The sequence below is a fragment of the Nerophis lumbriciformis genome, linkage group LG31 (assembly GCF_033978685.3).
Source record: "Nerophis lumbriciformis linkage group LG31, RoL_Nlum_v2.1, whole genome shotgun sequence".
Classification (NCBI taxonomy): domain Eukaryota; kingdom Metazoa; phylum Chordata; class Actinopteri; order Syngnathiformes; family Syngnathidae; genus Nerophis; species Nerophis lumbriciformis.
In genome coordinates this window covers 18,095,311-18,114,896 of record NC_084578.2, presented here as the reverse complement: position 1 = coordinate 18,114,896, position 19,586 = coordinate 18,095,311, and the positions used below count along the sequence as shown (strand labels likewise).

General features: G+C 39.6%; 1 protein-coding gene across 2 annotated transcripts in view; it reads left to right on the top strand.

Moving 5' to 3' along the window:
• The window catches only part of lrp1bb (low density lipoprotein receptor-related protein 1Bb), a 1,021,613-nt gene that overhangs the window by 649,418 nt on the left and 352,609 nt on the right, over positions 1-19,586 (top strand). For both annotated transcript variants that reach the window (XM_072912020.1, XM_061926507.1), the window contains 4 exons: positions 5,146-5,277; positions 11,689-11,916; positions 12,236-12,410; positions 12,637-12,731. In XM_072912020.1, the coding sequence (XP_072768121.1) occupies positions 5,146-5,277; positions 11,689-11,916; positions 12,236-12,410; positions 12,637-12,731 (630 nt within the window). The remainder of the gene's footprint in view (positions 1-5,145; positions 5,278-11,688; positions 11,917-12,235; positions 12,411-12,636; positions 12,732-19,586) is intronic.

The following is a 19,586-nucleotide window of genomic DNA, read 5'->3' as shown; positions in this document are numbered from 1 at the left end:
ATGTTGTGTTACGGTGCGGATGTGTTTATTTTTTTAAAGACAAACTGTATTAATACCGAACAAATAGTAGAACTCATTACTTCAGTGCATTGCAATGCATAAACTTTAAAAAAAAATAAGATGTAAACAAAACACTTTTGGAAAAGCTACCAGGTAATTACTATAGATGTCCGATAATATCGAACTGACGATGTTATCGGCCGATAAATGCTTTAAAATGTAATATTGGAAATCATCGGTATCGGTTTCAAAAAGTAAAATGTATGACTTTTTAAAACGCCTCTGTACGGAGTGGTACACAGACGTAGGGAGAAGTACAGAGCGCCAATAAATCTTAAAGGCACTAATATTTACAGCTTTCCACACACACAAGTGAATGCCATGCATACTTGGTCAACAGCCATACATGTCACACTGAGGGTGGCCGTATAAACAACTTTAACACTGTTACAAATATGCGCCACACTGTGAACCCACACCAAACAAGAATGACAAACACATTTCGCACCGTAACACAACATAAACACAACAGAACAAATACCCAGAACCCCTTGCAGCACTAACTCTTCCGGGACGCTACAATATACACCCCCCGCTACCCCCCAATCCCGCCCACCTCAACCTCCTCATGCTCTCTTAGGGAGAGCATGTCCCAAATTTCAAGGTGCTGTTTTGAGGCATGTTAAAAAAAAATAATGCTCTTTGTGACTTCGATAAGAAATATGGCAGTGCCATGTTGGCATTTTTTTCCATAACTTGAGTTGATTTATTTTGGAAAACCTTGTTACATTGTTTAATGCATCCAGCGGGGCATCACAACAAAATTAGGCATAATAATGTGTTAATTCCACGACTGTATACATCGGTATTGGTTGATATCGGAATCGATAATTAAGAGTTGGACAATATCGGAATATCGGCAAAAAAGCCATTATCGGACATCTCTAGTAATTACTGTTGTTTACTTAAGTAGCAAAAATTAAATACTGTGTGCTGTGCATTAAGTAGAGAGGTGTTATACCACCCCAGTAGTCCAACTATGGTATTAGAATCTGTCAAGTTATCATCAATTTACAAATGAATATGTTTAATCGCTGGTCTCGTCCACAACTGGCTGCAGTAGTAGCAGGTGTTTTTTCAAAGAGCTTTATGGCGACAAGTAGTTATCATTATGGCAAAAAAAAAAACCATATCATCTGACACGTACTAGTCATTTGGGAACTGTTCAGCTCTGGAGTTAGTTTGGTAGTTTGAGGAGGCCGTGTGTCCCGGAGGCCAGCACAGAAATGGCCCCAGAAGGGTGCACCGTGCAGGGCTGCCCTGTATAGAGTGCTGGCCCCTGGCTGGCAAGCCTCCATGGAGGTGAGTGTTTGTCGAGTGCACGGTAAATATGATTTCCCCTTTTCTTCTCAATGACAGCATCTCGATCAATTTCTGTGACTTTCCGCATATGATTTTGTTTACTTCCGCGTTCCCAGAAGTTGAGCGGTAAAAGTTCGACTCCGATTGGCTGTTCTGCTGTGTCTTTTGTTATGCTTTGCAGCGGCACCTGAATGAATGTTTCATATTTACGCCTGTCGGATGGATAAAAAAGTACAGATATCAGTATTATTCGTTCAGAATTCAAACAGTCTGCTTGGACCGACCCAATAAGGAACCGGTACCTAAAAATACTGTCACCCGGTATACATACCTATTAGGGGGCGCATTTAATGTTAAACCCTTCAGTGTTGCCCGCCATGTGGTACTGTTGATGCCGACTTCTCGATATATGTCTTCACTGAAGTCTTGCAACACCAGAAAGGTCATATTTTATAACAGATCTCCAGTCGACCGATTCATGACACTCCAATTGTTCATGACACTCCAAATAGGAACCGGTACCTAAAAAAGCCGTCACCCGGTATACATACATATTCGGGGGCGCATTTAATGTTAAACCTTTCAGTGTTGCCCGCCACGTGGCACTGTTGATGCCGACTTCTCGATATATGTCTTCACTGAAGTCTTACAAGACCACAAAGGTCATATTTTATAACAGATCTTCAGTCAACCGATTCATGACACTCCAGTTGACCGATCCATATACTGTATTTTGTGGACTATAAGGAATAAGCGGTAGAAAATGGATGGATGGAAGTCGCAGTTCAGATAGTCGACTTATACTCAGGAGCGACTTATGTGTGAAATTATTAACACATTACCGGAAAATATCAAATAATGTTATTTAGCTCATTCACGTAAGAGACTAGACCAGGGATAGGCAACCTATGGCTCTAGAGCCAGATGTGGCTCTTTTGATGACTGCGTCTGGCTCTCAGATAAATCTTAGCTGACATTGCTTAACACGATAAGTAATGAATAATTCCGCTGGTAATCACAGTGTTAAAAATAACGTTCAAAATATAAAACATTCTCATTCATTTTAATCCGTGCATCCGTTCTCTACCGCATTATTGGTAAGAAGTATTTTATTTATTATTGATTAGCTTCAGAATAACAATGTTATTAAAAATAATAAGAGACTTATTACACTCTAAAAATGTTGGTCTTACTTAAAAATACACGCATTTAGTTGTATTCAGTGTTAAAAAATATAATATGGCTCTCACGGGAATACATTTTAAAATCTTTGGCTTTCATGGCTCTCTCAGCCAAAAAGGTTCCTGGACTAGACGTATAAGATTTCATGGGATTTAGCGATTAGGAGTGACAGATTGTTTGGTAAACGTATAGCATGTTCTATATGTTATAGTTATTTGAATGACTCTTACCATAATATGTTACGTTAACATACCAGGCACGTTCTCATTTGGTTATTTATGCCTCATATAACGTACACTTATTCAGCCTGTTGTTCACTATTCTTTATTTATTTTAAATTGCCTTTCAAATGTCTATTCTTGGTGTTGGGTTTTATCAAATACATTTCCCCAAAAATGCGACTTATACTCCAGTGCGACTTATATATGTTTTTTCCCTTCTTTATTATGCATTTTCGGCAGGTGCGACTTATACTCCGGAGCGACTTATACTCCGAAAAATACGGTATATTAGATCAATGCATATGCTCGCCAAACGATGTAATCCTATCTCTAGTGTTAAAATCGATTATCATTTTGTACCAATTGTTTATTACACCCAATAATGGCCCCCATTCCTGGGTGTATCTCACATAAGAGGAAGGGAGTGGGTTAATCATTTTGCAATGCAATCTGCTGAAAATGATGGAAAGCGCCACTCTACATAGCAACTGTCGCTGTAGTAAATAAAAACAACACATTTTGAGATAGTCAACACTCCAGTGCCATCTGGCGGCCAAAGTGGAAAGTGCACCACCCAAATTCTTCACGTTTTATGTGTCAGGTAAACCGTGACAAATCCCTTTCCTACTGTATGGCAGTTTGATGCCATCATTTTTCTCCATTTGTACAAAATGATGTCATGCATGCACACGACAAGTTAGGGGGTTTAGTTGGGCATGCATGACTTCATGCTCCATGGTATTGGTACTAAGCACTGATTTTTTTTTTTTTCAGGTTAAATCTGAGCTGAATGATTATCCCTTATGTGATTGTAGTTGTGGCACAAAACCTTCCCCTTATTCTACGCCCCTTCGGAAACATGCCTATTACAAAGGACCCCTGGTATTGCTGATCCCCATTATGAGATGATTGAAGCAAATAGGCTAATAGGCAACTTTTGATATCACTATACCAGTGTTTTTCAACCACTGTGCCGAGATACAGTCTGGTGTGCCGTGGGAGATTATCTAATTTCACCTATTTGGGGTAAAACATTTTTTTTTCCACACCAGTAATTATAGTCTGCAAATGATGTGTTGTTGTTGAGTGTCGGTGCTCGGCAGAGTAACCATGTAATACTCTTCCATATCAGTGGGTGGCAGCAGGTAGCTAATTGCTTTGTCGTGATCATAATATGCAGACGACAGTGGGAGGCAGTGTACAGGTAAAAAGGTATCTAATGCTTAAACTTAAAAAACAAACAGAAGGTGAGTGCCCTTAAAAAAAGGCATTGAAGCTTAGGGAAGGCTATGCAGAACGAAACTACAACTGAACTGGTGACAAAGTGAAGAAAAACAGAATGCTGGACGACAGCAAAGACTTGCAGCGTGTGGAGCAGACGGCGTCCACAAAGTACATCCGTACATGACATGACAATCAACAATGTCCCCCACAAAGAAGTATAAAAACAACTGAAATATTATTGTTTGCTAAAACAAAGCAGGTGCCGGGAATAGCGCTTAAAGGAAGACATGAAACTGCTACAGGAAAATACCAACAAAACAGGAAAAGCCACCAAAATAGGAGCGCAAGACAAGAACTAAAACACGACACACAGGAAAACAGCCAAAAACTCCAAATAAGTCAGGGGGTGATGTAACAGGTAGTGACAGTACACCTACTTTGAGACAAGAGCTATAGTGTTGCATGCTTAGTCATGGTTTAAAGTCATATCTGACGACTTTCTATTGTCAATATCGAGTTTCATATTTTAATGATTTCTGCTGGTGGTGTGCCTTTGGGTTTTTTCAATGAAAAAAATGTGCCTCGGCTCAAAAAAGGTTGAAAAACAATGCACTGTACGATATGGCTGCCATTCCAATATGTGGCAGCGTGGTCAATTCCTTACACATTCTGAATACATTATAAGGTACCTTAAGACGCACTAATGTGTTGCAAATGGCACATTCATGTTCAGAACACAGCTCTACTTTTCGATTCGTTGTGAGCTACATCTTTTTTAATATATTTTTCCTTTGTGTTTTTGCTCTTACATACTATTTTGTTTTGTCAGAAATAATAGGTCACAGTAAATAGGTTTTTCTTCAATACTTTCAGAGGGTTCACGGAGGAAATGCTTTATCTATGTCTTGCACTTCACAGCACATTTTTAGCAAAGCCGTTTTCTCTTGTCCTTTTTTTTTTTTTTGCCGTTGAAGTCAGCATTTTGTTTGAGTGACGCCATCAGCCTGACCTCTAAATGCCAAATTGCAAAATCCAGTTTATCTTCATTCAGGCATATCTGTTTGCTTGCCATCTCAACCTCTTCCGAATACAAATTATCTCTGTATGTGTATGGTTTTTTTTTTTTCACGCATTGGTTTTTCTTTCTTGCCATCAGCCCCTAACCCTTGTGAGGAGAATGATGGACATGGTCCTTGCTCGCATATGTGTCTCATCAATTACAACTCTATTGCATCCTGCACCTGTCCACACCTGATGAAGCTTTCAGCCGACAAACAATCCTGCTTTGGTGAGCATAAACATCATCACTTTTCATACTTTTATGACAGGGGAAATGTAGAGTAGGATATACTGTAGTGTAAACCATTACAAGGTACTGGGCGGGGGCGTGGTTAAGACGGGAAGAGTATATTTACAGCTAGAATTCACCAAGTCAAGTATTTCATATATATATATATATATATATATATATATATATATATATATATATATATATATATATATATATATATATATATATAAATAAGAGCAATACTTGAATTTCAGTGTTCATTTATTTACACATATACACACACATAACACTCATCTACTCATTGTTGAGTTAAGGGTTGAATTGTCCATCCTTGTTCTATTCTGTAACTATTTTTCTAACCATGCTGAACACCCTCTCTGATGATGCATTCTGCTTCGTCTCCTTGTTGTGTGCGCAGTTGTGCACTGCACTCTCTAATAGCTGTAGATGTTATTGTCATATATGCATGCACAGTAGATGGCAGTATTGTCCTGTTTAAGAGTGTCAAAACATTGCTGTTTACGGCAGACGAACTGCTTTACGGTAGACGAAAACGTGACTGCTGTTGTTGTGTGTTGTTACCGCGCTGGGAGGACGTTAATGAAACTGCCTAACAATAAACCCACATAAGAAACCCAAGAACTCGCCCTCGATCATTCTACAGTTATGACGTGATTGGGCAGGCACGCTGTTTATATTGTGGGAAAGCGGACGTGAAAACAGGCTGTCGACACGTCACTCAGGTCCGCCTGAATTCCGGGAGATTTTCGGGAGAAAATTTGTCCTGGGAGGTTTTCGGGAGAGGTGCTGAATTTCGGGAGTCTCCCGGAAAATCCGGGAGGGTTGGCAAGTATGGTACTGACCAAATTCAGTGACTATGTACTGATTGTTGGAAATCAAACTGTACCAATTTTCAATACCTTGGTTGCACGGGATGTCACATCCAGTTGCAGACTCGGTCCCATCTCAATTGATTGATTGATTGAAACTTTTAATAGTAGATTGCACAGTACAGTACATATTCCGTACAATTGACCACTAAATGGTAACACCCGAATAAGTTTTTCAACTTCTTTAAGTTCCACGTAAATCAATTCATGGTACAAATACTATCAGCATAATAAAGTCATCACACGAGTATTTACATTGAATTATTTACATTATTTACAATCCGGGGGGCAGGATGTGGAGGGTGTTCGGACGGGGGGGGGTTTAGGTTTGGTTGATATCAGCACTTTAGTCATCAACAATTGCATCATCAGAGAAATGGACATTGAAACAGTGTAGGTCTGACTTGGATATGTACAGCGAGCAGTGAACATAGTGAGCTCAGAAAGCATAAGAACAAGTATATACATTTGATTATTGCAGGGATGTGGAGGGGTGAGGGTGTTAGTCAAGGGTTGAAGTACTTGGGGACCACACAGGTGTATTCATAGCGGACTGCCTCGAGGTAATTTTGCAATTTTCTATGTCAAGAAGTCAAGCTTGCGTTATAGAAAGCGCTCAAACATAAGGCTCCACTTTGCAACATAGCTTAATACTGACCCACATACAGTCGTGGTCAAAAGTTTACATACACTTGTAAAGAACATAATGTCATGGCTGTCTTGAGTTTCCAGTAATTTCTACAACTTATTTTTTTTGTCATAGAGTCATTGGAGCACATACCATACTTGTTGGTCACAAAGAACATTCATGAAGTTTGGTTGTTTTATGAATTTATTATGGGTCTACTGAAAATGTGACCAAATCTGCTGGGTCAAAAGTATACATACAGCAATGTTAATATTTGGTTACATGTCCCTTGGCAAGTTTCACTGCAATAAGGCGCTTTTGGTAGCCACCCACAAGCTTCTGGCAAGCTTCTGGTTGAATTTTTGACCATTCCTCTTGACAAAATTGGTGCAGTTCAGCTAAATGTGTTGGTTTTCTGACATGGACTTGTTTCTTCAGCATTGTTTTTTTTGATTGATTGAAACTTGTTTTAGTAGATTGCACAGTTCAGTACATATTCCGTACAATTGACCACTAAATGGTAACACCCGAATAAGTTTTTCAACTTGTTTAAGTCGGGGTCCACGTTAATCAATTCATGGTATTCCAAACGATATGTATAAAACTACAACAGTACTACAAATAAATACAATACCATGTAAAACACTGCAAACTACTACAAATAACATTACTTGCACACAAGAATGAAAGACATATAACAATTTCACAGTAGTGTTTTAGTTTCAACAAATAAAAATACTTATTCTCTCATGATATAAAAGCAATAAAAGAGAAGTGTGCATCTGGAAGGTCATCGTGCAGGCTAAGTTCTGGTCTCCAGGTGCACGACGTCAGAGGAGATGCAACGCAACCCGGACTTTGAGCCCACATATTTCTAAAAAACGCTCTCCAAGCATCTGTCCGTGAAGGAGATGCAGCTTCCGGTCCTGCAGTGTTGTTGTGAGCTATTATCTCTCAAACTACATCAGATAATCCCAGATAGTCTTCCCAGGGCTGGAAACTTCTCCTACAGTCCATGATGCGCTGTCCACACGTTTAAGTCATGACTTTGGGAAGGCCATTCTAAAACCTTAATTCTAGCCTGATTTAGCCATTGCTTTACGACATTTGACGTGTGTTTGTGGTCATTGTCCTGTTGGAAAACCCAACTGCGCCCAAGACCCAACCTCCGGGCTGATGATTTTAGGTTGTCCTGAAGAATTTGGAGGTAATCCTCCTTTTTCACTGTCCCATTTACTCTCTGTAAAGTACCAGTTCCATTGGCAGCAAAACAGGCCCAGAGCTAAATACTACCACCACCATGCTTGACGGTAGGTATGGCGTTCCTGGGATTAAAGGTCTCACCTTTTCTCCTTCAAACATATTGCTGGGTATTGTGGCCAAACAGCTCGTTATTTGTTTAATCTAATCACAGAACTTTCCTCCAGAAGGTCTTATCTTTGTCCATGTGATGTCAGATGAAACAAAAATTGAGCTGTTTGGCCATAACACACAAGGGTTGGAATTGGGGGTTAAATCACCAAAAATTATTCCCGGGTGCGGCACCGCTGCTGCCCACTGCTCCCCTCACCTCCCAGGAGGTGAACAAGGGGATGGGTCAAATGCAGAGGACAAATTTCACCACACCTAGTGTGTGTGTGTGACAATCATTGGTACTTTAACTTTAACTTGACTTAATACCCAGCAATATGTTTGGAAGAGAAAAGATGAGGCCTTTAATCTCAGGAACACCATTCCTACCGCCAAATATTAACATTGTATATTGTAATAATATATACTTTTGATCCAGAAGATTTGGTCACATTTTTAGTAGACCCATAATAAAAAACTTCATGAATGTTTTTTGTGACCAACAAGTATGTGCTCTAATTACTCTATCACAAAAATAAGAGTTGTAGAAATTATTGGAAACTCAAGACAGCCATGACATTATGTTCTTTACAATTGCATGTAAACATTTGACCACGACTGTACAGTGGGTTGTAATTTGCCTCGTTCCTGTGAAAATCCTGCATGTGACTAAAGCATTAAGGAGTGGGACTATCAATGACTAGCTGCAGTGTGCTCAAACAACCACCAGGCATACTTGCCAACCCTCCCGTATTTTCCGGGAGACTCCCGAAATTCAGCGCCTCTCCCGAAAACCTCCCGGGACAAATTTTCTCCCGAAATTCAGGCGGAGCTGGAGGCCACGCCCCCTCCAGCTCCATGCAGACCTGAGTGACGTGTTGACAGCCTGTTCACACGTCCGCTTTCCCACAATTTAAACAGCTAATGATGGAGGGCGAGTTCTTGGTTTCTTATGTGGGTTTATTGTTAAGCAGTTTCATTAACGTCCTCCCAGCGTGGCAACAACACACAACAACAGCAGTCAAGTTTCCGTCTACTGTAAAGCAGTTTGTCTGCCGTAAACAGCAATGTTGTGACACTTTTAAACAGGACAATACTGCCATCTACTGTACATGCATATGTGACCCACCCATAATGTGTCACATTTTTGTGTTGAATTATTTAGTTTATTTTGTGGTTTGAATTTTTTGGAGCTGTCATTACACATTTATCAGTATTCACATTGGTCAGTAGGGGGCAGTAGGGTGTTTCTTCCCAATTGAATGCTATCACCTGCAGACCGGAAGTGTCTTGTCATTCTGATGAGCGCGACCAGTCTGTGAACAATTGAAACGTCCTGTGTGCTTTTTCCTCCTGTATAACAGGTTAGTTTTGGTGAATCAACTCACTGAATAATATCCATGTGATCTTTATAAGTTTAAGTACACATTCTGATGGTGGAGCCTAACTCTAAAGTGTTTGTGAGTTGTAGTTTGTATTTGTGAATGAATCCAGTGCACAGCTGCAGTAATCAATACAAAAAGGCGACATGAGTGCGCAATGTTTATATAGGAACTTCTGATCATAATTCAGACTCCCAAATTAGAGCTCCCGTTTTCTTATTGGTTTTATAATGTACGTATATTTGTATAATGTGTGTGTTCTGAAATAGTGACAGAGAATAGAACAAGGATGGACAATTCAACCCTTAACTAAACAATGAGTAGATGAGTGTTATGTGTGTGGAAATGTGTAAATAAATGAACACTGAAATTCAAGTATTTCTTTTATTTATGTATATATATATATATATATATAGAGATACATATATATATATATATATATATATATATATATATATATATATATATATATATATATATATATATATATATATATATATATATATATATAGCTAGAATTCACTGAAAGTCAAGTATTTCTTATATCGATATATCTTAACCACGCCCCCAAACACGCCCCCCGCCCCACCCCCAACCACGCCCCCCACACCCCGCCCCCCACCACCCGAAATCGGAGGTCTCAAGGTTGCCAAGTATGGAAATGCATGTCACAATCAGACAGCTGGTACAATACTTACATTAAAAACTAAGGCTGTCAAACTTCACGAGTTAACTCGTGATTAATCACACAGAATTGTCACATTAATCATGTACACAGTTACCTAGGCGGTCAGAGATCAGATCAATGCATATGTCAGTACAAAAATGAGTGAGGGAGACTGGTGTGCTGGCTGGCAAATTGCACTCTAAAATACTGCTTGAAAGAACCTTAGATAAAACTGTTACCAGGTTTTGCGCAAACAAATGAGATGCATTCAAGTAAAATGTTTAAAAACATTCCTTGTTGACATTCTGATGATGAAATTGCATTTGTGTACAAATATATCTATTTTTAAGCTCAATCAATCAATCAATCAATCAATCAATGTTTATTTATATAGCCCTAAATCACAAGTGTCTCAAAGGGCTGCACAAGCCACAACGACATCCTCGGTACAGAGCCCACATAAGGGCAAGGAAAAACTCACCCCAGTGGGACGTCGATGTGAATGACTATGAGAAACCTTGGAGAGGACCACAGGAGGAGACCGAATGCAATGGATGTCGAGTGGGTCTAACATAATATTGTGAGAGTACAGTCCATAGTGGATCCAACATAACAGTAAGAGTCCAGTCCATAGTGGGGTCAGCAGGAAACCATCCCGAGCGGAGACTGGTCAGCAGCGCAGAGATGTTCCCAACCGATACACAGGCGAGCGGTCCCCCCCGGGTCCCGACCCCGAACAGCCAGCACCCCATCCATGACCACCGGACCTGTGTGTCTCCCCCTCCACAAGGGATAGGGGGGAGCAGAGGAGAAAAGAAAAGAAACGGCAGATCAACTGGTCTAAAAAAGGGGGGCTATTTAATGGCTAGAGTATACAAATGAGTTTTAAGATGGGACTTAAATGCGGTAGCATCTCTAACTGTTACCGGGAGGGCATTCCATAGTACTGGAGCCCGAATAGAAAATGCTCTATAGCCCGCAGACTTTTTTTGGGCCCTGGGAATCACTAATAAGCCGGAGTTCTTTGAACGCAGATTTCTTGCCGGGACATATGGCACAATACAATCGGCAAGATAGGATGGAGCTAGACCGTGTAGTATTTTATACGTAAGTAGTAAAACCTTAAAGTTGCATCTTAAGTGCACAGGAAGCCAGTGCAGGTGAGCCAGTATAGGCGTAATATGATCAAACTTTCTTGTTCTTGTCAAAAGTCTAGCAGCCGCATTTTGTACCAATTGTAATCTTTTAATGCTAGACATAGGGAGACCCGAAAATAATATGTTACTAATTGTATTATGCGAACGAGTAATCACCTGTGATTAATCATCAAATTTCAAAATGTAATTGATCTGATTCAAACAATGTATAATCTGACCGCCCTATTACAGTACACTTTGTAGGGCAAAACCAATAATGGTTTTATGCTCCTTAGAACATTTTGTTTTGACAATACAAAACCAAATAAACTTGATTTGTTTATCATCTTACCAGCTTTGAAAAGGTTCCTCCTGTACGTGCGCCGGTCTGAAATCCGTGGTGTGGACATGGACAACCCTTACATGAATGTCATGACAGCCCTGACAGTGCCAGACATTGATGACGTCACAGTAGTGGACTATGATGCCCATGAGGAGAGGATCTATTGGGCTGATATCAAAACCCAAACCATTAAGCGGGCGTTCATCAATGGCACTCAACTAGAGACAATCATTTCATCAGGTGGGATCATTTAACCATATGTGTACGTGTGTGCGTCTGTGCTCATTGAAATTCTGGCATTTTTGAGTTTTTCTTGAGTACTGAGCAAAAATAAAATGCTGTCATAATAAATCATTGATTTTATAAGCAAATTTGTCAGAACCAATTAAAATGTAATTGCTACTAATTGTGTTTGGACTACCTGTCATGTCCTCTTTTTGACATAATGTGTTTCCAGTCTCAACACACTACTTTGTTAAAATTAGATTGTTGTCTTTTTATGCATGGTTTATTTCAGCCAAAACATGCATGCATGATATCTGTGTCTGCTTTCTGTCAGACATAGTGAACTGTCGCGGTCTGGCTTTGGACTGGCTTTCCAGGAACTTATATTGGCTTAGCTCTGAAAATGACGAGTCACAAATCAATGTGGCTCGCTTTGATGGGTCCCTGAAGACTTCCATCATCCACGGCATTGATAAGCCAAGGTGCCTTGTCGTACACCCCGCCAAGGGGTAAGTAGATTACAGATGTCCGTCTACTTCATCACTGTGTCGTCCTCAATGCACAAAATCAAGAACCCTGACTGCAGACCAAAAGGGGACAGATCATTCACATCATTAAAAGCTTCTCAGGATAATCTGAATCGATTGGCTTACATTCAAATTGAATTTGCAATGATTCATTCTGATAAAATAAGTTGTATCCCGTGACTCGTCTAACTGTTTGCCTCTCCTTCAGGAAAATCTATTGGACAGATGGCAACACCATTAACATGGCCAACATGGATGGAAGTAACAGCAAGGTCCTCCACCAGAACCAGAGGGACCCTCTGGGTCAGTAACACAGCAATGATGAGCATTCTTTATTAAAATCAACAGAGCACTTCTTTAGTATTGGGATCATTGACTAGTGTTTTTGTCAGTATGATCTTAAAAACAGTAAATACCATATAGAGGATATTTGTCTTGTGTTTTGTAAGTGGGTCTTTAAAAACAGCAAAGTGGCCCTGTCATATACAAAATCTTTGACTCTATTTTGTCATGTCTGTATGATCATGTTTTGTTTTAGTCATGTTCAGTTTTGTTTTTGGACTTTTTGTGCACTTTTGTTTTGTTTTGTCACCATAGCAATCATAAGTTTTAACCTGTCACGTTACGCACCTGTTTCACGTTTTGAGTCACGCACCTGCTTTCACTAAACATGTCTATAGTATTTAAGTTCATTGTTTTCAGTTTGTCATTCTGGCGACATCCCACAATTATGCTCTGCACATTCCTGACACTTGATTTCATGTCCATCGTTCATCCTGCTCCTTTAGTCGATGCCAAGTAAGTTTTTGTTTATTTTTGCTATAGTCTTTTGTTTTCATAGTTTGTTCTCCGCCACTGTGCGCGCTTTTCGTTTGTACTTTTTTTTAATATATTAAATAAATCATGTACTTACATTCCCGTCTCGCCCGAGCTAACTTTCCGTTGCATTCCGGAAAAGCAAACACCCAGGACCAAGTCATGACATTATGTCGCCAGGACGACAAACTGAAAACAATGAACTTAAATACTATAGACATGATTAGTGAAAACAGGTGCGTGACTCAAAACCTGAAACAGGTGTGTGACGTGACAGGTGAAAACTAATGGTTGCTATGGTGATAAAACAAAACAAAAGTGCACAAAAAGTCCAAAAACAAAACCGAACATGACTAAAACAAAACATGATCATACAGACATGACATATTTTTGTCTGTAGGTTGGTAAAAATAGCATTGTGGCCCTGCCATGTACAGTAGAGGATTTCCGACTAATGGTTTGACACTACAGCCTCATATAAAGGATATTTGACTAGCGTTTTCATTGTTGGTCCTTAAATACAACAAAGTGGTCCTGCCATATACAGTTGAAGATCTTAGACCTGTGTTTTTGTCAATAGTTCTTTAAAAACAGAACAGTGTACCTGTCATATAAAGGATCTCTGACCGGTGATTTCATAGTAAGTCCTTAAAAACAGCAAAGTGGTCCATTCAATAGAGGATCTTTGACTCTTGTTTTTATCAGTCGGTCCTTAAAACAACAAAATGGTCCTGTCATATATAGGATCTTTAAATAGTGTTTTCAGTAGGGCTTCAAAAACAGCACATACCATTGTAGAGGCTCTTTGACTAATGTTTTTTGTAGTAGGTCCTTAAAGGCCTACTGAAATGCAATTTTCTTATTTAAACGGGGATAGCAGGTCCATTCTATGTGTCATACTTGATCATTTCACGATATTGCCATATTTTTGCTGAAAGGATTTAGTAGAGAACATTGACGATAAAGTTCGCAACTTTTGGTCGCTGATAAAAAAGCCTTGCCTGTACCGGAAGTAGCAGACGATATGCGCGTGACGTCACAGGTTGTAGAGCTCCTCACATCTGCACATTGTTTACAATCATGGCCACCAGCAGCGAGAGCGATTCGGACCGAGAAAGCGACGATTTCCCCATTAATTTGAGTGAGGATGAAAGATTTGTGGATGAGGAAAGTGAGAGTGAAGGACCAGAGGGCAATCGGAGCGATTCAGATAGGGAAGATGCTGTGAGAGACGGGTGGGACCTGATATTCACCTGGGAATGACTAAAACAGTAAATAAACACAAGACATATACTCTATTAGCCACAACACAACCAGGCTTATATTTAATATGACACAAATTAATCCCGCATAACAAACCCCTCCCCCCTCCCGTCCATATAACCCGCCAATACAACTCAAACACCTGCACAACACACTCAATCCCACAGCCCAAAGTACCGTCCACCTCCCCAAAGTTCATACAGCACATATATTTCCCCAAAGTCCCCAAACTTACGTACGTGACATGCACATAGCGGCACGCACGTACGGGCAAGCGATCAAATGTTTGGAAGCCGCAGCTGTATGTGTAGTCACGGTACTGTGTCTGTGTATCCAACTCAAAGTCCTCCTGGTAAGAGTCTCTGTTTTCCCAGTTCTCCACAGGCCAATGGTAAAGCTTGACTGTCATCTTCCGGGAATGTAAACAATGAAACACCGGCTGTGTTTGTGTTGCTGCAGTCGGCCGCAATACACCGCTTCCCACATACAGCTTTCTTCTTTGCTGTCTCCATTGTTCATTGAACAAATTGCAAAAGATTCACCAACACAGATGTCCAGAATACTGTGGAATTTTGCGATGAAAACAGACGACTTAATAGCTGGCCACCATGCTGTCCCAAAATATCCTCCAAATCCGTGACGTCACGCGCTGACGTCATCATACCGAGACGTTTTCAGCAGGATATTTCGCGCGAAATTTAAAATTGTACTTTAGTAAGCTAACCCGGCTGTATTGGCATGTGTTGCAATGTTAAGATTTCATCATTGATGTATAAACTATCAGACTGCGTGGTTGGTAGTAGTTGGTTTCAGTAGGCCTTTAAAAACAGTCCTATCATGGATAGGATATTTGACCCGTGTTTTGTCAATAGGTGTTTAAAAATAGCAGATGCAATTTCAGAGGATCTTTGACTAGTGTTTTTATAGTAGGTCTTAAAAAACAGCACAGTGGTCTTGTCACATATAGAACGTTTGACTCACGTTTTTGTACCATTGTACCTTAAATCGAATCATGCAATTGATTCAATATTTCCCGGCAATTTTGCTTGTAACAAAAGAGAATCATGTATAAAGTGAGAAGCCATTATTATGCAAATGTGTTATATGAAGTCATCAGATAACAACACAACTGATTTAGATTTGCTTTGGCCCCATATATCAATGTCCATGTCCGCTTTTTTATCATCTGCCCATCAGCTCTAAACCAAAAATGATACAAAATTACCCATATCAGACGGTCATCTTTAAACCCCAGAATTGGATCAGAATGGAAATGCCATCCTGTATATCTAATATACGAGTAAATAAATGAGGTCGATGTTAAGGTCAACACTTTCAGGGTTCAAGTCAAGTCTCTTTTGTGTTCAAAATGTTCAAATTTTTGACAATATTTCCCACACTTACGAGGGTTATTTTATAGACGTGTCTTGATACAACATGTTCACAACCGATACAATACTGAGATTACAGCCTTGAATTTTGTCCGACACTGACACCAATTCAATACTATATTGGCAAAAACCATACCTACTTTATTCTGTAGACAGGGTCTCCTGCAGGTTTAAACAAGTCAAATTCTAGACTTCTTAAGACCATGATTAATACAATTTAAGACCCATTTTACATCCATACTGTACAATAAAGTACGAAGACACGAAGGAAAACTGTTTTGACTAATTCCCGGTACAGTAATGGAAAGACATGCAAAACATGAAGTGGGAGTCAATTAAATACTTTTTGTGAATGTAAACTGCTAAAACCAATCCAATGTAGGTCAATATACTGTATTATAAGATATACAAACTTTGTGTTATATGTGATAAAGTAAATGTCTGTAATATCTAAACTTCTCATTAATAAGTAATTGTATTTTTACAAAAAGCCGTCGGCCAGTAAAAAACAAGCTGCGGTCCAAATTTGGCTGCACTTTAGACACCTCTGATGTGCAGTGTTTCTTCTAAAAAAAAAGTGAAGACATAGACATATTAAGTTTAAAAAAAGTAACATTGATTATTACCTGATGTGCAGCAATAATAGTTCCAACTTGTTGTGATGATCTTCATCTCTAGCTGAACAGTGACGTCCCACTGCTTCCATCTTCTGCACTCATATCTGTCAGTTTACTTTACATATTACATCTATATCGGACTGATATCCCATATGTGTGCCGATCAGATAATTAAAGTAAAGTAAATTAAAGTAAAGCTATTATTTTACTCAATGCAATCAAAAGTTCTAAGTTTATTATAGTTCTAACTCATATTTGTCATCAGACTCCATACAGAAGCGCTGGAAACTACAACATGGCTGACGGTGTGAAGACGCTGTCATAGTGGAGGCACGTAAATTAGACCGCCCACAGAGCCAGTCAGGAAGTGTCTTGAAGATGCCCTGTAAAAAATAATATATGCAAAATTTTTACCAGAAAAACACAATTACATGTTATGTAGACCACAAGGGAGTGTTTTAAATGTCGGAAAAAAATGGTGACTTTTCTGTACTTGAACGTTACGTGTGACTTGCACCTCTGTATACATTAATATTCATTAGGGCCCCAAGGAAATGTTTCTGTGATCATCCACTTTATTATTAAGTTATTTTAGAAATAGTTCATGCAAACAGAAACTCAAGATGTTTTTGGGACTACCCAGTTGGCACAAGACATCGTTACACATGCATGTCCTTTAAAACGGACTTGCAAAACAACGTTGCAAAATAGTTGTATTTGTAAATTGAGACAACGTTGATGCCCAATGTTGGATTCACATTGCTGTTTGGGAAATGACCAAAATTCAATGGTCAAATCAAAATCACAACTTGACATTGAATAAACGTTGTCAAAAAAGCATGTTGTTTCAACGTTTTATTTGTGTCGTAGAATATTGGTTGGGAAATGATCAAAACTCAATGGTCAAAGCAACGTCAGAACCCAACATTGAATAAAAAAAAGCATGTTGTCTCAACGTTACATTTGAGTTGCTCGAAATCAGGACCTAATTCAACAAGTTCTCAACGTCGTTTTAAAGGGGAACATTATCACAATTTCAGAATGGTTAAAACCATTAAAAATCAGTTCCCAGTGGCTTATTATATTTTTCGAAGTTTTTTTTTTTAAATTTTACCCATCACGCAATATCCCTAAAAAAAGCTTCAAAGTGTCTGATTTTAACCATCGTTATAAACACCCGTCCATTTTCCTGTGACGTCACATAGTGATGCCAACACAAACAAACATGGCGGAAAGAACAGCAAGCTATAGCGACATTAGCTCGGATTCAGACTCGGATTTCAACGGCTTAAGCGATTCAACAGATTACGAATGTATTGAAATGGATGGTTGTAGTGTGGAGGCAGGTAGCGAAAACGAAATTGAAGAAGAAACTGAAGCTATTGAGCCATATCGGTTTTGAACCGTATGCAAGCGAAACCGACGAAAACGACACGACAGCCAGCGACACGGGAGAAAGCGAGGACAGATTCTGCGATCGCCTTCTAACCAACGATTGGTATGTGTTTGTTTGGCATTAAAGGAAACTAACAACTATGAACTAGGTTTACAGCATATGAAATACATTTGGCAACAACATGCACTTTGAGAGTGCAGACAGCCCAATTTTCATCAATTAATATATTCTGTAGACATACCCTCATCCGCGCTCTTTTCCTGAAAGCTGATCCGTCCAGTTTTGGAGTTGATGTCAGCAGGCCAGGGAAGCTAGGGTTGATAGGGGGTTTAGCTCGCTCGTCTGCGGGAACAAACTGCCGCCATTGCTTGCCGTGCTACCGAGGTCCTTTGTCCCTGAATTGCTCACACACTCCGGCAGATTCAATGGGGGTCTGGCGGCAGATTTCTTTGACTTTATCGTTGGAAATGCATCTGCTTTGAGTGTCGCAGGATATCCACACATTCTTGCCATCTCTGTCGTAGCATAGCTTTCGTCGGTAAAGTGTGCGGAACAAACGTCCAATGTCTTGCCACTTTCGCATCTTTGGGCCACTGGTGCAACTTGAATCCGTTACTGTTCGTGTTGTTACACCCTCCGACAACACACCGACGAGGCATGATGTCTCCAAGGTATGGAAAACAGTCGAAAAAACGGAAAATAACTTAGCTGATTTGACTCGGTGTTTGAGAAAATAGCGGATTGCTTCCCGATCGCTCCGAGAGCGAATATTAGAAAGGCGTTTAATTCGCCAAAATTCACCCATTTAGAGTTCGGAAATCGGTTAAAAAAATATATGGTCTTTTTTCTGCAACATCAAGGTATATATTGACGCTTACATAGGTCTGGTGATAATGTTCCCCTTTAATGTCCTGGGCCTGCTGGGTAAGGTATGACCTGATGTAAACCCTATAGGGTACTTTTAAAGACAAGGGTGAAGACTATACTAGTAGCAACCAAAAGGTCATGACGGTCTGGCTAAGTATGTCCAAACGTACATTGAGAAAATGCAATTATGTCAGTTCATTCATCACAAAATCATACCTTCTAGTCTCAGACGTATATGTTTGAAATGTAGCATGCAGATTGTTCCTATGACAGGCAAGTCACTCTATTGCCTTTGCACACATGCAGACATACAAAGCATATTTACCATATGAATGTGCGGTGGACAAAACAAAAGCCTTCCAATAATGGAAGTCTGCTCTCCTTTTTTGCATAATGATGACAAAGAAGGCTCTTCAACTGTTTCGGGATTCAACGTAAAGTGCTCAAACTGAAAACGTATTCAACTCTGCCAGCTGGCGTGTACATTTACATTCATGAAAAACGCGTGATTGTGACAGTTTTGTTTACGTCAATTGGTCATATTTAAATAGAGACAAAAACAAAAAATAATCTTGGATAATTTAACTTTGTTTTAAATGCATCTAAAGTAATGATCCTATTTGGTAGACTGTCATTGGCTTTAAAGCATCTAACCCAAATGCAGAGCTCCAAAACCTAAAACAAACCTCAATAAGCCTTTCAATGTTTTTGTTTATTTCTAACGGTGTTCATTGTTGACTCAGGTGTACGGAGGTTTTCTGTGAACGGCAGGCTTTCAGATTAAATTAATACTGGAATTGCCAGTCAA